At 50.4% G+C, this 16,067-nt stretch overlaps 3 protein-coding genes across 3 annotated transcripts in view; 2 read left to right on the top strand and 1 right to left on the bottom strand.

Moving 5' to 3' along the window:
- Window positions 1-2,780: 2,780 nt before the first annotated feature.
- LOC122382977 (carbonic anhydrase-related protein 10-like) overlaps window positions 2,781-16,067 on the bottom strand; it is a 36,702-nt gene continuing 23,415 nt past the window's right edge. Inside the window, exons 5-12 of the mRNA XM_043368984.1 lie at window positions 13,753-13,853; window positions 13,177-13,267; window positions 12,857-12,949; window positions 12,564-12,630; window positions 5,450-5,604; window positions 5,006-5,140; window positions 4,756-4,798; window positions 2,781-3,324 (exon numbers count right to left, since the gene is read on the bottom strand). Of these exons, the coding sequence (XP_043224919.1) occupies window positions 3,302-3,324; window positions 4,756-4,798; window positions 5,006-5,140; window positions 5,450-5,604; window positions 12,564-12,630; window positions 12,857-12,949; window positions 13,177-13,267; window positions 13,753-13,853 (708 nt within the window). The 3' untranslated portion in view covers window positions 2,781-3,301. The remainder of the gene's footprint in view (window positions 3,325-4,755; window positions 4,799-5,005; window positions 5,141-5,449; window positions 5,605-12,563; window positions 12,631-12,856; window positions 12,950-13,176; window positions 13,268-13,752; window positions 13,854-16,067) is intronic.
- Window positions 5,919-7,854, top strand: LOC122382975 (cytochrome P450 3A11-like). The gene has a single exon (XM_043368981.1). It carries the CDS (start codon window positions 6,055-6,057, stop codon window positions 7,588-7,590), a length of 1,536 nt encoding a protein of 511 aa, XP_043224916.1. The 5' UTR covers window positions 5,919-6,054; the 3' UTR covers window positions 7,591-7,854.
- On the top strand, window positions 10,286-12,342 carry LOC122382976 (probable cytochrome P450 6a13). Its single transcript, XM_043368982.1, has one exon. It carries the CDS (start codon window positions 10,409-10,411, stop codon window positions 11,942-11,944), a length of 1,536 nt encoding a protein of 511 aa, XP_043224917.1. The 5' UTR covers window positions 10,286-10,408; the 3' UTR covers window positions 11,945-12,342.

The following is a 16,067-nucleotide window of genomic DNA, read 5'->3' as shown; positions in this document are numbered from 1 at the left end:
CTGATCAGCTTTGGGAAAATCGAATTGTTTTAACCAAAGGATTTCGCCATCAAAGAATGATGGAACTGTTCATTTACATATACACGCCTACATGCCATGAATGCAATATGCCTAGACTCGGACTGCCTAGCAGTAGCGATTCGGAGCAATTTCAAGAGGCAAAACAAACACAGATTAGATCAGGGTATCAATATCACAAATGTCAACATCATTCTTTCCCACAATTGGTTCCGAGAAAGTATCGCTCATCCTGAAACATGATAGCAAGGCCAAACATGATAGCAATAATCCAAATGTATCACAAAAAGTAACATTGCATAAGAGCGATAATACATAAGTACTTCCTTGTCACAAGCCAGCATTTAGGGTTCACTTTCTGCGTTTCTGTTGGAGAAAACTTCATACCGAGCGGTCTGTTCGTTAGGTGTGGCAGACAGTGTCACCTTTAATCTCAACAGCCGCCCGTGTTGCAAGCGCCTCGAAACGTCTACGGGGACCAATTTACATAAGAAATTTGGCAATTCCCGGCGTGCATTTATCATGGGACATTAAGAGCAGCAGATAGGTGCATCAAAGACGCCACGTTCTTTGAAGCGGTCGCCCGGCTCGCCGCTGCCACTTGCGCTCGTCTGTCCAATAAACCAGGCGCGAAAATTAGCCACGAGCGACTGCAATTTGAGGAATACATTGCTCGCGGCGCTGGCATTTTACGATGAAATATTATTGCTCCTCAAATTAGGGTGTGGATCTCGCCGAATGAGCCAGCCGCTGAGACGCTGTGTTCGGGTGATGGACCGATTTGGATGAGACGTTCTGAGATGAGAATACTGAAGGACATGAATTAGTAATGTTATTCCTCCCCATTTGGGGTCACTGAACAGACTTTTGACGTATGCTCATACGGGTAATATGTCAGTACCTATTCCTAGTCCTTCATTCTCTCATATTGATTTTCGTCTGGACAATGAAGAATCTATGCAGCCAATTTGTTTTTTTTTTCTGCCAAAACACAAAACAACATAATTTACATGGTATATCAGCTGAAGGCTTTGTAAAGCACCTTCATGTGTTTGCTCTTCGTTCCATACATATCACAAGAAGTCATCTCATTTCCTATCCACCCATACCGAATATCCGGGATCATCCAGCTCCATAAATCCGTCATCGTCCGTCAGCGGCGCCGGCCGCCATAATCCGTCCCGGGCGTCATCGGCGCCGGCGGCAGACAGCCATTGGGAGAGATTCCGTCTCCGTTACGGCGGGACCGGCCTCACCTGACGGCTAAGCTTTACGAGCCCAGCCCAGCCCGAAGCGCGCCCGAGCGCCGATTTTACAGGCACCGGTGACGGCCGGGGGTGACGGGGGCGGGGGCGGCGGGCGGGGGCGGGGGCGGGGGCGGCGCACGTCTGTAATGGAGGGATAGTCCGTTGCCGACGATGCGATCGCATGTCGAGCTCGTCTCCTGCGGCCCGCCGGCCAAATGTCTTCATTGATTTCGATCGGGCCAACACTCGGCTAGAGAGGGAAGTTTAGCACGCCAACGGTCAGGGCACGAATGGGAAGGAAGTCCGGAGGGGTGGTGGGTCGTTCGAATAGCACGAGCAATATTTCTACAACGAAATCAGAGGAGGTCCACTCATTTGAACAGCGATGAAAGAATGACAGGCTGAGACAAGAAACTGTCTTCGTCTGTCGGTAGCTGATCATCTGACACTGACTTTATTTTTTTTACGCTCAATTCATAATAATTTTTTTACTAACAGGATAATAGAAAAACGACACAGCTCAGAAGAAATTTAAGCGTAGTGTGAACTGACGTCTGATGATCGTTCGGGCCTCTGGGGTGAGCCTCCATTGACGAGTTGCGTGCTTCGTCGAGCGCCCGTTCGCCCTCCCCCGTCTACCGGCGCAGTGGGCCGGCTAGTCGCGTGTCCGATATCCATTTGACCGGGAAGCCACCCGGGCGGGCGGCCTCGCTCGCTGACGACCCCGTGATTGCGCCAGTTGTGGTCATTGTTGGCGGTGCCCCGGTCAGCTCGCAGGGTTTGACCGATTGGCTCAGAGTCCGGGCACCGAGAGGGGTAAATTTTACCGATTTACTGTCGTCAGAGATTGGTCCCGGCGACGGAGACAGACGAATCCTGTCAAACTTTCCGCTTTATCTGCCAACTTCTCTGTCCGGCGGCAGAGCTGGCCTGCAGTGCTGCCATATTGCCCTCGGAGTGCTGCCAAACGGGAGGTCTCGCGCGCCACAATTGTCATGAGACGGGTCGGCGACACGAGTCCGTCTGTTTCGAGGCAGTTGGATTGGTCCAGTGCCGTAAAATCATGCAGCCCGGGTAATGTGACATGTGGGAAATCATCAACGTCTGTGATTTAGCGCGCTGCGGCGCTGGCGGCGCACAGGGGCGGTCATGGCGCGGTGCGACGCTCGTGACGCGGCCCTGAAATGTCCGACTCTGAGAGCACTCTTCACTTTTTAGTTCGAACCCATGACGGATGGCAGGAGGAGGCATGGAGCAGTCACAGACATACAACGGTGGATGTCAGAAAAGAAAACGTCCGACTTTTATCTCTTCTTAGAGTTATCGGCAGATCGATAGCTGGTAAGGTGTGAAACTGTGAAACTTGAGACTGATTTAGCGGAGTCGAGAATCCTCAGACATGCGCACGAGTCTTGATTTTGAAGATGCAAAGCAGGACTGAATGGGACTGGTGTCATTCGAAACCCGATGAACTCCGCTGCAAACGCACAATAAAACACAACACACACGATGTATCCCCGCCGACGGAGCCTAACTACTTAACGTTTATTTGCGTCTGGTGATTCACCATCAAAGGAGCAACAGACAAATCTCACCCAAACATCGACACAATTGATATGTTATATATCACACAAACATCAATCAACGGCGAAAGTGTCACGATTCCTTTGGCTTTAACACGGAGACAACATGCTGCCATTGCTGGCTACCGGAGGACGCGGTAAGTCGGGGTCAAAGCCGATTAAATGACACCGCCGGTTGATCACTAAGTCCACATCACACACAATTTATACCGGTGGTATCAGTCTAGCAGCATCAAACAAATGATATGTGTTCGCTGATATCCCTGTCAATCCATTTCAAATGACTCCATTCGCGTCCATTTTCAAACCCCGCTTACATCAGCCAGTTATCGGCCCCGTTAGTAGGTTATCACCACCGTGTCTAAAGGGATAACAACACGTATGATAGTGGCAACAACGCCGGAGCACCAGGTGAGCTTAGACCTGGGCTCAAATAAGCGATTAGTGGGCGAATTACGTACCCAACCATCTGTTGGCTGGAAAAGAACGTCAGATGTTAATGAATAGGTACAAGAAGCCGAAGTGTAGTAGATACTTACCAAACAAAGTCACCTCAAAATGATTGAACAACATAATCATTGCAACATATGTATAACGCGGAAAAAATACCATGCACAGTCAGCGGGATGATTGAAAAAGAACATTTGAAGCAGAAAAACATCCTTGCCCATATGTAATTTTCCTCCACTCCAACAATCTGCTCCGTCGGCGAACTGCTTGCATTCTCTCTTCAAGATCACCAGTTATGGGACTTTATAACAAATCAATTCTCAAGTGGTGAGGTGAATACCATCCAGGGATGAATATCACCTATTGAGGTTACCCTGGGAAGCCACAGTCGCTGCTGGAGCCGCTTTCAATACCTGCAGCGAGCAGCGTGCGCCAGCTCTTTGATGCGTTCGTACGTTAGAGACTCACGCACAGGTTTGACGGCTACCACTTCCCAGAACTGTGAGAGGCCAAAATTTCGTCGGTACTGACTATACAATACAACCGGCAAGCTAGCCAATTTGTCATCAGAGGCCTCTTGCACCAAAATCCTCTTGCACCAATGCTTGGATTATTTTGCATCGTATACCCAGTCCAAGTCTCAAATGTAACAATTTGTGTGCAAAATTTAGCAAGCACATGTAGGACAATGTATTGGGCTATTGTAAACAAATTTACCACTGTTAGATTAGCTTATTCTGAAACCGTTTTTTTTATTTTACCTAGCTAGGTAGTTTGGTGCAAGAGGCCTCTGTATGGCACTGATCAAGATTGCTAGAACATATCACTGATCACTGGCACTGATCACTGAAAAATAAAATATGCAGCGAATTGCACGCGATATTATTTTTGACCTCTTTACACTCACATATGACTTTTTCGAGCAAAAAATTGAGCACATTTGCGTGCAATGCCATTGTGCTAAGTCCTTACCATGCTGAAAATGCCCTTGGTCTGAATAAATTGCGCACAAGAGCGTTAGATTTATATTGAATTCAACGAAAAGGTTGAAATTGCCAAGATTCTCGAGAATAATGAATATGAATTGATAGCAACACCAGCCATGACATTCATGTAAGTCAGGCTCCAAATTGGGAGGAATCTTTTGAGCCTGCATCTCGCTGTTCCCATGGATGGACGTGTGCAGACGGTCGTCCCGCAATTTTGAGCGTTCCTCGGCCACTCACAGCGGTGCGACGCTCAGGTGTTCCCCGGTGGGCTACTTTACCTCTCCCCACTCAGTCTGGCATTTTCCGACAGCTCACTCTACTAATGAAAATGCATGTTCCTCACCAACCGGCCAATGACATCCACAGAGTGGGTCTCCGTTCTACTAGCGCTGGAAACACTGAAACTGACGACCGTGTGAAGGTGGGGAGAGGGGAGCGGAGGGACTGGGACGCAGCTGGTCCACTCACCGACATAGTGTTTGTCCTCGTGCATTGTCGGACACGATGCTCCCTGAAACACACACGAACCAGCTTTAGGGCAGTTAAAGCTAGATTTATTTCATATTTTAAGTTCATGCTTCGCAGCACCCGAATCTGATGGGGAACTGACATGGGTTGGCAACGATATGGTGCACCCACCCAGAGGAATAACACATGAGACTAAATAGTATCATTTCTCTCCTAAGAAGCAGCATTCAAGACCGATGGAAGCCCCCACCTCTGCGCCGGTGAAGTCGATATTGGTCCGCACGGGCCGGTGGTACAGCGGCTGCGGCTTCCGGTAATTGTCGCCCAGCGGCGACTTGGGCGTCTCCGAGACCAGGCTCTGGCTCAGCGTGCGGAGCTGCTCCAGCTAAGCGGGGGGGGGGGGTGTTAATGCGCTGGGAAACGCTCTAGCCAAGGGAGAGAAAGATCACAACCGTAGGTAACTATGTAGATTGTAGAGCGTTGGGGGAGGACCCACCCAACTGAGTGAATGGAGGTGATATCACTCCGCCATTGCAGCTTGGAACGATTCACCGAGACGAACATAATAACTAACAACATCACACGCATCCCAGAAGTGCCAGCTCCAACCATCCAGGATTTTCTCTATCAAGCCCTTTTTTACGTCAGACTCTGACATTCGTCACAGTAACACTGCAAGACCGCCATCACCCACCTGCCGAACGGTGATGTAGATGGGCTTGTTCATCAGGATCCAGGTGACGGTCTCGAAGCAGGCCGGCCAGGTCAGAGAGCCCTCGTAGGTGAGGTAGAACTCGGTCTGGGGCAGCAGTCCACTCAGCGTGACGTTTGACAGCGACACGACGTCGTCTGAGGAGGAGGGCCGCGTCAGGCGCCACATCATCGAAATCTGGCGTTTAGTGCATTTTTGAACTATTTTCATCCACAACCATAGCCATTAGTTTTATGCATTCATGAAATAATATGGCACAAATTACCAGACATATTATCACACCAAACCAGTTCTGGGTTCAGCCCTGAGCCAACAACAGATAACAGTGTCATGCATGGTGCAACATGCCTCTCAACATCGTCACTAGCCACTCGGTTTGTTTACATTGATAGCGCTCCACTGCCTGCTCCCGCCAAGGTCAGGCCAGCGCGACGCCCGGCAGCCCGGGTCAGTCGCTACTACGCCTCATCACAGAGCACCACGGGCTGAGGGCTCATAAGAAGTGGACCCTGCTCTGCCAGCTGTTGAGCTCATGTGGTGCCGTTGATTGCAAGTGGAAAGAGCGGCCGTTTGTGATTCGTGAAGACATGTTGGGCTGGCTGGTGACAGTACCTCTGACGGTGGTCAGATGGCTCCTTTCGCCAATACCCCTGACCGTGTTCGTCTTGCTGATGACCTGGATCTACTACTTTATGACGAAGAAGTTTGACTTCTGGAAGTCACGCGGGGTGAGTGGACCAAAGCCACGTTTTCCTTGGGGTACCGAGTTTGGGTCACCCTTGTGGGTTTCTCCGATCGAGTTCGAGGACTGGGTATACAGCCAGCATGGCAGAAAGAAGTTTTGTGGCTATTTTGAGTTTAATCGTCCGGTTCTGTTTGTCAAGGACCTGGAGCTGATCCGTCATATCACCATCAAGGACTTCGAGTACTTTACTGATCGACGTGATCAAGGTTCGAACGAGACTCTGAAAGATGCTGTCTCCATTTTGAGAGGAGCTCGTTGGAAGGAGACTCGCTCGGTTATGTCACCGTCCTTCTCGACAAGCAAGCTGAAGGCGATGCATCAGCTGACGCTGGAGAATGCCAAGAATCTGACGCATTACGTCCTCCTGGACATGGAAAAGAAGGGGGAGGTTGACATGAAGGACATGTTTGGACGCTTCACTATGGACAACATCGCCTCGTGTGCTTTTGGAGTCAACTGCAATTCGTTTACAGATCCCAACAGCACCTTTGCCACCAACGCTGCAAAGTTATTCAACACTGAGCGTGCTGTCATCATGCGCTTCCTCAAGGGACTCGCTCTACCGGAATGTATCATGAGCCGTCTTCCCGACCCGCTGGTTGAGTCTTCTCAGTTCTTCGCCGATGTTGTCACCAGGACCATACGCAGTCGCGATAACTCCACACATTCCGCCCCAGACTTCTTGCAGCTCCTGATGGACACCAAGGACAAAGAAGGTAACCGCGTCCTTTCTACCAGCAGCATCATTTCTCAGTCTGTGCTGTTTCTGTTTGTCGGCTACGACACGACAGCCAGCCTGCTGACGTTCGCCGGCTACTGTCTCGCCACTCACCCGGAGGTCCAGGAGCGTGTCCAAGAGGAGGTGGATGAGGCAGTGTCCAGGCACGGAGACCTCACTTATACCGCCCTCCAGGAGATGTCCTACCTGGACCGGGTGATGTCCGAGACACTGAGACTCTACCCGCCGGCTACTCGGCTGGAGCGCGAGTCCACCAAAGAGTACACGCTGCCCGGCACGGACGTTCGCCTTCCCATCGGCACCGTGGTGCAGATCTCGGTGCTTTCCATCCACCGGGACCCAGAGTACTATCCGGACCCGCTGCAGTTCGACCCGGACCGCTTCCTGCCCGAGGCGAAGGAGCGTCGCCACCCGTGCGCCTACCTGCCGTTCGGCAGCGGGCCGCGCAACTGTCTCGCCATGCGGTTCGCCCTGTTCGAGGCCAAGGTGGCGCTGGCAGAGCTGATGAGGCAGATGACGCTGAAGCCGACGGCCTGCACGCCGTCGCCACCCATGCCGCTGGACAAGATGGCGTTCCTCCTGACGCCAGCTGGTCGTAAAATGCCGCTTATTGCTGTCCCCAGGAGCAGCGCGGAGTGAAGTCTCTGCGCAAGTAGTTTGGATGCTGCTAGTTTCGTGAAATGTTTCGTGATGAGAATAAGCCGTTATTCGTCAGAATAGTAGCCAGTGGTTTTGGTGAGCTACTGGCAATTGGCGCACAACCACTTGGCCCAATGAACCTCGAGTTGTGTTGCTTTTTGTAGTCAAGTGTGATCAGATCTTTCAAAGTAAAGGGTTAGAGGCCTTTTGCGTTTTATAACGGCTTGTGTAATATATTACTTCCTTCGGTAAGATTTTGTCAAAGCTCATTCGTTGATGAATGCTTTGCTGGGATTTTACGTGACCCAGTAAAACGCCTTCTAGGTCGACAAACAAGCGAGCGAGAATGAGCCCTGCTTGTGCGGAAGTGCAAGAAGATACTTACTTATTTTTTAATTTTTCTCCCGACGGGCTACAGCCCTAGTCGGGGTAGGGGGAAGTTACTAGCTGGCAATTATAGCCAGATCTTCCGTTTTACTTTACACTTATGCCGGCTATGTTATTCCGGCCCAGGCAATATCAAGAACAACTTCTGCAAGGCACCCTTGTAGCCGGTTGCAAGCGGTGTAACGCATTTCAGCGCAATCGGTTCGGCCGTTCCCGAGATCTGGAAGTGACCACTGCAGGAGTGCATTGCGGCAGCACCCCAACCGTGACACACAGGTATGCCTTGTCTGCTGGGTGCATGTACAATGTATGTACATGCCAAGTTAAGCACAATGGGCCCGTGCAGAGACATCAACATTTTTATAAAACTGCCATCTCGTTTTGCACGTGGCATGTGCTTTCATAAATAATATATATGCTTGGTAGAAGGGACGTCCTACCCAACCCAACAAAATTGCCGGAAGTAAATCGGTCTAAAGGTTTCGGAGATATAAGCTTCGCAAAAGCGTTACCACGGTTGACCAGCAGCCGCCGATACTCAGATATTTCTGCTGTTTTACGTAGGACTTCGCAAGCTTCGCTCGAAGTTATAGATTCACCCTTCGTATTTATGCACGTTTATTATTATGCATTCACATGTGCCAGTATTAATTAAGGCCTGGCTACACAGTACACTACGCGTTTTCTGCGTGCGTTTTTTTGCGTGATATCGTTCTAGAAAAAAAAAGTTATAAATAATACAACTTTTACATTAGTTGTGCATTAGTTATGTATGTACGAAAGTTAATATAACTCTTATAGCTATTAACTAAAATTTAAAATAAACACATCACAAAAACGTAATAACGTTTTATATTCTAGAACGATATTACGCAAAACCCGCAACCCCGCAAAAAATGCACGCAGAAAACGCATAGTGTAGCCAGGCCTTTAGTGATGCAGATTACGGAAAATCGGAATACCGATACCAATACAAATACCTACCTACCAAAACCACGGGGAAATACCGAAACCAAACCAACTTGGGAAAATGAGGGAAATGCCAGCTTTTTACCGATTTCTTAGCCTCTCATACATTAGTGAGGGTTCATAACCAACAAGATACCAAACACAATACGATTGAAATACCAAATACCAAGTTGGTATCGGTTTGGTATCGGTATACCAAAAAGTTGGTATCCGTTTGACATCTCTAACCAGTATGTACTAGTATGCGATAGTCTGTAAGTTAAACCAGTAAAACGCCTTTTGGGCGAAGAACGAGCGAGCGAGATAGTGAGCCCTGCACGTGCGGAAGGGCGAGAGGGTACTTCCAACGGGCTTGCGCAAAGCACCCTTCTAACCGGTCTCTAGCGGTGTACCAAATTTGAACGCAATCGGCCCAGCCGTTCCTGAGATCTGGAAGCGGCATTCTGCACGTGCGCACGTGCAAACGGGTTCCAAACTGACTTTTGCACGGCACCCTACTAACTGGTCCCCAACCGTGTACCAAATTTGAGCGCAATCGGCCCAGCCGTTCTCGAGATCTGGAAGCGCCCCCTGCACGTGCGCACGTGCAGTAGCACCTTAACCGCAACACATGGGAATGCATTGCCTGGTGGGTGCCTACCTGTATGCCAAGTTTCAGCGAAAACGCCCCAGTAATTACCGAGTTATTAAAATGGGAACAAATTTGACACCTCTTATTGTTGTATTTTGCACGTGCACTGGGGGTGACCCACATGCATCGAGAGTATCCTATTTTTGGTAGAAGGGATGCTGCTATCCTACAAAAATTACCGCAAGTCAATTGCCCAAGCAGCTGCTGAGATATGAGCCTCTCAAAATCACTACTTTTGCAAAACAGCTTGAACACCCTTGACTTTTCACGTGGCACGTGCCACGACGGTCACTGAGTTGTATCAAAAGTAGTCAATTACGGGGTAGAAGGGATGGAGCTACCCAGCAAAAAAAGACCGCAGGCCAATCGGTCCAGCGGTTGCTGAGATATAAGCCTCTCAAAAGCGTTACAGGCCGGGCCGGGCCGGGCCGGGCCGGGCCGCTCATACTGAGATTTTTCCGTTATATTGAAAAGACTCACTTCGCTCGCTGCGCTCGCTCGCTCGTAATCACGGACAATCAGACTCATCTTCACACCACACCAATTGGAAGTTCAGCCCAGAGGCCCCAGAGATAACTGTGGGTCAGTGCACCGTGCAACGGGCCCCTCTAAGTCATCCCTAGCCACCCGGTTTGTTTATATTGATGGCGCTCCACTGCCTACTGCCGCCAAGGTCAGGCCAGCGCGCCGCCCGGCCGCCCGGGCCAGTCGCTACTACGCTTCATCAGATAGCGCCACGGGCTCATGTGAAGTGGAGCTTGTTGTGCTGGCTAGGGAGCTCATGTGGCGCCGTTGAAGTGGCCAAAACCGCGGTTTGTGATTCGTGAAGACATGTTGGGCTGGTTAGTGACGGTTCCTCTAATGTTGATCAGATGGCTCATTTCACCTGTGATTTTGGCTGTGCTCGTCCTCCTGATGACCTGGATCTATTACATCCTGACGAAGAACTTTGACTTCTGGAAGTCACGCGGGGTGAGTGGACCAAAGCCACGTTTTCCCTGGGGTACCGAATTCGGATCGCCGTTCTGGACTTCTCCGATCGAGCTCGATGCCTGGGTATACAGCCAGCATGGCGGAAGGAAGTTTTGTGGTTATTTTGAGTTTAATCGCCCGGTTCTGTTTGTCGGAGACCTGGAACTAATCCGTTACATCACCATCAAGGACTTTGAGTACTTTACTGATCGGCGTGATCAAGGTTTCTTCGAGAATCTGAAAGACGCTGTCTCCGTTTTGAAAGGAGCCCATTGGAAGGAGACTCGTTCCGTCATGTCATCGTCCTTCTCGACAAGCAAGCTGAAGGCGATGTATCAGCTGGCGCTGGGCAACGCCAAGAATCTGACGCATTACGTCCTCCTGGACATGGAAAAGAAGGGGGAGGTTGACATGAAGGACATGTTTGGACGCTTCACTATGGACAACATCGCCTCGTGTGCTTTTGGAGTCAACTGCAATTCCTTTACAGATCCCAACAGCACCTTTGCCACCAACGCTGCAAAGTTATTCAGCACTGAACGTGCCGCCATCATGCGTCTGATCAACGATCTCGCTCTACCGGAATGTATCAAGAGCCGCCTTCCCGACCCGCTGGCTGAGCCTTCTCAGTTCTTCGCCGATGTCGTCACCAGGACCATACGCAGTCGCGATAACTCCACACATTCCGCCCCAGACTTTTTGCAGCTCCTGATGGACACCAAGGACAAAGAAGGTAACCGCGTCCTTTCTACCAGCAGCATCATCTCTCAGTCTGTGCTGTTCCTGTTTGTCGGCTACGACACGACAGCCAGCCTGCTGACGTTCGCCGGCTACTGTCTCGCCACTCACCCGGAGGTCCAGGAGCGTGTCCAAGAGGAGGTGGACGCGGCACTCTCCAGGCACGGAGACCTCACCTACGCCGCCCTCCAGGAGATGTCCTACCTGGACCGGGTGATGTCGGAGACACTGAGGCTCTACCCGCCGGCTACTCGGCTGGAGCGTGAGTCCACCAAGGAGTACACGCTGCCCGGCACAGACGTTCACCTTCCCATCGGCACCGTGGTGCAGATCTCGGTGCTTTCCATCCACCGGGACCCGGAGTACTATCCGGATCCGCTGCGGTTCGACCCGGACCGCTTCCTGCCAGAGGAGAAGGAGCGTCGCCATCCGTGCGCCTACCTGCCGTTCGGCAGCGGGCCGCGCAACTGCCTCGCCATGCGGTTCGCCCTGTTCGAGGCCAAGGTGGCGCTGGCAGAGCTGATGAGGCAGATGACGCTGAAGCCGACGGCCTGCACGCCGTCGCCACCCATGCCGCTGGACAAGATGGCGTTCCTCCTGACGCCAGCCGGTCGTAAGATGCCGCTTATTAGTGTCCCCAGGAGCAGCGCAAAGTGAAGCCTCAGTGAGGGTAACTGCATGTAGGATATGGCAGGCTTCGTGAAATGCTTCCGAATGGGAACACATGGCTTATTCGCCAGAAAAGCCATCTATTGGCTTTGGTGGGGGATGTTAGCACTTGGCGCATGGCCACTTAGCTCACAGCCCACGGTAAGTGTTGCTCAGTGTGTGACAAGATCTTCCAAAGTAAAGAATAAGGCCTTTTATGTTTGATAACAGGCTTTGATACCCATAAATATGTAATAAATCAATGCCTACGGAGACATTAGTTAGGAGACAATTAGGAGACAATTAGTGCCTACGTTTTGTTGATGCTCGATCGCTGATGATAATTTTGCTCATATACATGTGGATTCTCGAAATATATAGTACCTAAACATCTCTATATGGTGAGCCAAGCGTATCGACTGTTACTCGTGATCACTCGTGACCATGACGCTGAGCCAAAAAGGCCTGCATTTTGTATTTCATTTCTCTCGCTTCTTTGCGGAATGACCAACACCTCTAAGTAAGTTGCCTTTTATTTTTGCACAGAATAATCCTGAGGTCTGTATGGAACACCCATTATCTCTGTATGTACGGAATGGCCTTCACCTCTGAACGGAATGACTCTCACCTCTGTACGGAATGGCGCTGCTTGCCTCTGTGAATCGCAGCAGTTCGGGGTTCGGCGTCGTGCCGTGCTGAAATGACAGGAAATTTGAACTTTCTGAGCGAAGACGGGAACAAGAAATGAAGCGAAAACAATAGTCAAACAATACAATTTTTTCGATGAATATCATGATAGTCACAATAACAACCATTGTTGTTATGTACTCATTAAAATTATAAATGTCTAGCAAGCATTTCATTGATATGCTGAGCGTAGAAGCTAAAAGTGTCATTATTATCCATCCTGAGATCTCTTACCTGAACAAGAATAGAAACCACGACCACCCCATGATTTTTGGACGATGCTACCGTCAGGTTTGAATAGATGGCGTTAAACCCCACGAGCTGAATCTGAAAACAAACGAGCTTTCAAACCAACAAATAGGCCTCATAACAAACATGCGAAGCAATCTCTTCCATATCTTGTCATTTTGGACATCGAACAAGGATACGAGTAGATAAACATCAAGTGAGACAAAGCAATGTTTGTTTATTGCATCAACATTACGGTCAGCAGTTACAAAGCCGCATACAGTTCCTGGCCCTCTCGCCCCTGATAGGAGCAGACAGCGGCTCACCTCAGCGGGGAAGGCTCGGCCCGAGATCTGGTGCTCGGAGCCGTCCGTGTTCCTCATCCCGAAATGGATGTGCGCCTCCTCCAGTTGGTAGCTGAGAACGGATCGCGCCGAGGGGCGCCGCTCTATTAGTGCGGCGGCCCGGGACGCGACGCCCAGACATTTCTCACCGGGCGACAACACGCGCGGCCCCCGGACACGGCCGCACGGACACGGCCCATTCATCACCGGACACACAGACACGTACGGACAGAAGAGTACAGACAGTGAGATACATACAGATAAGATAAAATTGCACATACAGTCCAACTCACACACATTATTTCACCGTCAGATGTCAAAACGAATGCAATGTCAAGCACGCTCTTGTGTTTTATATTTCTATATCTCTTCTTTCAGCTCTAATAATCTTGTCCTTCTCCCTCATTCCCTCCTTCGCAAGGCTGAAATTGATGCAATATTTGTCTCAGCGAATTGACGTAGATAACCCGTCATGCTATAACACCCTTCTCCTAAACTGTTTTTACGATTTGCCTGGAAAGTTGCAATATACCAATCGTTGATTATAATTACTCGTACCTGTAACTGAGTGACGCTCCAGTAATGTTAACACGCCCTCGGTCCTCTTCTGATATACTAAATACAACACCATGGCCAGAGTTCTTCAAATGACCAGACACCTGAAACGACAAACCATTCACGCCTGCTTAAAAAAAAATCGAACACATCATGCGTTCCCAAACAAATAACCACGATGCCAATGAGCAATCGTGTCTCAAGCGTCACCTAGCCACGAATGATCGGCAGCATCATATCTAGAGTTGCAAAGTTTTCCCAATGGGCTGCTACCGGCACCGCCCCGCCCCACAAACATTTTCTGGGATACCGGCATGCTACCACGCCCCAAGCAAAAAAAAAAAAAAACGCCAAATTACCGGCATACTAAAAAACCTGCGTTCTTGATTCTGGCTTACCCCTACATGAGATGCCACATTTTGGCAATTTCGGTAACCGCGCCACCCAACAGCCACCCATTGTCCAACTTATTACAATTCAATAGCCTCTTAGTGTCCAAAGTTTGAATCATATGCTGATAATTTTTTGTGCAAAATCAAAAATACCGGCATGCTACCGGCAAGACATGCCAGATACCACGAAAAAACCTGCGGTAGTGAAAAATTACCGGCATGCCGGTAGTGCGGTAGGGAAATTTTGCAACTCTAATCATATCCACGATATCAGATCGCGTGGCCGTCGGCTCTCGATGTCACGCTCCCTCGCCTCACCCCAGACATACACCTAAACGTCAGCCACTTGCACGACGCGCGGCATTTTCAGCTAGGCTCCGGCGGTCGCGGCAGCTGCGTGTTCTCACGGCCGGCACCCACAAATCAGCCCTGCTGCTCGCTCCGTTCGCATTGTGTAGACGGGAGCAGGTACTGGGGAGACGCTCAGATGGATGGACCACCGCGAGACGGAGGGGAGGGAGTGAGGAGGGACGGAAGGACATAGGTATGGGCTGCGAGGGAAGGATGTTCGAGGGGAAGATAGGTAGTGAAAAAGCGGCGACGGCGCAGGCAAGGGGACGGGGGGGGGGCACCCGATGGATGATGGTTGGATAGCATTGGCGGGGGGATGCTGGAAATAGAGATATTCGAAGACGATATTCCCCCCCCCCCCACACACACACACAAAAAGCAAATGAACGGCAAACGGAGAACCCAGATAAAAAACAACGAAACAAAGAAACAAAACAGCCAATATATGTACCTAACACTGGGGCAGCGGGTGGGACACGGGTAGGGCGGCCGACACCGCGGGGATGGCTCGTCAGCTCTGATCAGTCACCTCTCCCCGGAGACCCGGCCGGAGATGATGCCGTGATTCGGTCATCGTTGTCCGACCGGCACACTGGGGACAGCGCGCCGCCAGTAGAGCGACGGAACTGGCGCTCCTGCGGCGGCGACGGCACGCCTGAGACGCAGAGAACACCCGGCGGCGCCGCCCCGGGGGAGCCCGCCGGCGGCGCTGCCCGACAAACCGCCCTCTGATCGCCGGTCAGCGCGGTTTGTTTTCTGCATTGGCCGGCGGATTGTTTGGTCTCCTGAGCGGAATGAGCCGCCAGAAACGACAAAATCGCCTCTGATTGGATGGTAGTCTGAGAAGTCGATGGAAGGGGCTTAGACGGCGCACACGGATAAGAGGTAGTACGGCCGTATCGAGGCCACGGGCAATTTGCCCCTGGTATTGAAACATTACCAGACGGAGGAAAAAAATAATATGCTGGGATACAGTTGTGATAGTTGGTATCTGGAAAGTAGAACATTGCCCCACAAAACACGTAAAAAAATGTGATTTAAACCGATTGAAGCAACTCCAGTGTTGGAAATGAGCCCCTTTTCTGGTCCCGGGCGGGTCCAAAAGATTTTATTCTCCTTACCAATTTTATACTCCGGCACCTCTGTGTCAAAATGTGACTAGCAAAAGAACAGCGACTGGCGCAAAGTCGCCCAGACATCAACGAACTAGCAAATTAAGGAACGTTAACCGATTCTGGAGTTTTTATGCTTTGTTCAATTAATAACTCATTGATTTATCAAGTCATTGGGCCCGCGAGATTCATGCACAATCCGCAAATTTGGGATAAGGTGGATCCCTAAAAGTTATCCTTTGTTGTGCTGTATGGTAACCAACTGACTGGTCTTCCCACAGGATCCTCCATAAATGAAGTCTCCCAGACCAGTCCTACGTGGAACCGGTCCCTGGCCTGCTCTTCCCGGCTGTTCCTGCTCCTTAACGGTCTACGCACTGCGCCCAACGGACTTTGTGGACTATTCGAAGACGCTTTGATCCTGTTCGTGAATCTCCTCATGTCAATCCATATTATCCATTGT

The sequence above is a fragment of the Amphibalanus amphitrite genome, unplaced genomic scaffold (assembly GCF_019059575.1).
Source record: "Amphibalanus amphitrite isolate SeventyFive unplaced genomic scaffold, NRLGWU_Aamphi_draft 000152F_arrow, whole genome shotgun sequence".
NCBI lineage: Eukaryota > Metazoa > Arthropoda > Thecostraca > Balanomorpha > Balanidae > Amphibalanus > Amphibalanus amphitrite.
This window is presented reverse-complemented; position numbering and strand designations above follow the sequence as displayed.

Bases quoted from the DNA above. Each gene is read 5' to 3' on its own strand.
- LOC122382975 (XM_043368981.1), top strand. From the start codon at position 6,055: ATGTTGGGCTGGCTGGTGACAGTACCTCTGACGGTGGTCAGATGGCTC.
- LOC122382976 (XM_043368982.1), top strand. From the start codon at position 10,409: ATGTTGGGCTGGTTAGTGACGGTTCCTCTAATGTTGATCAGATGGCTC.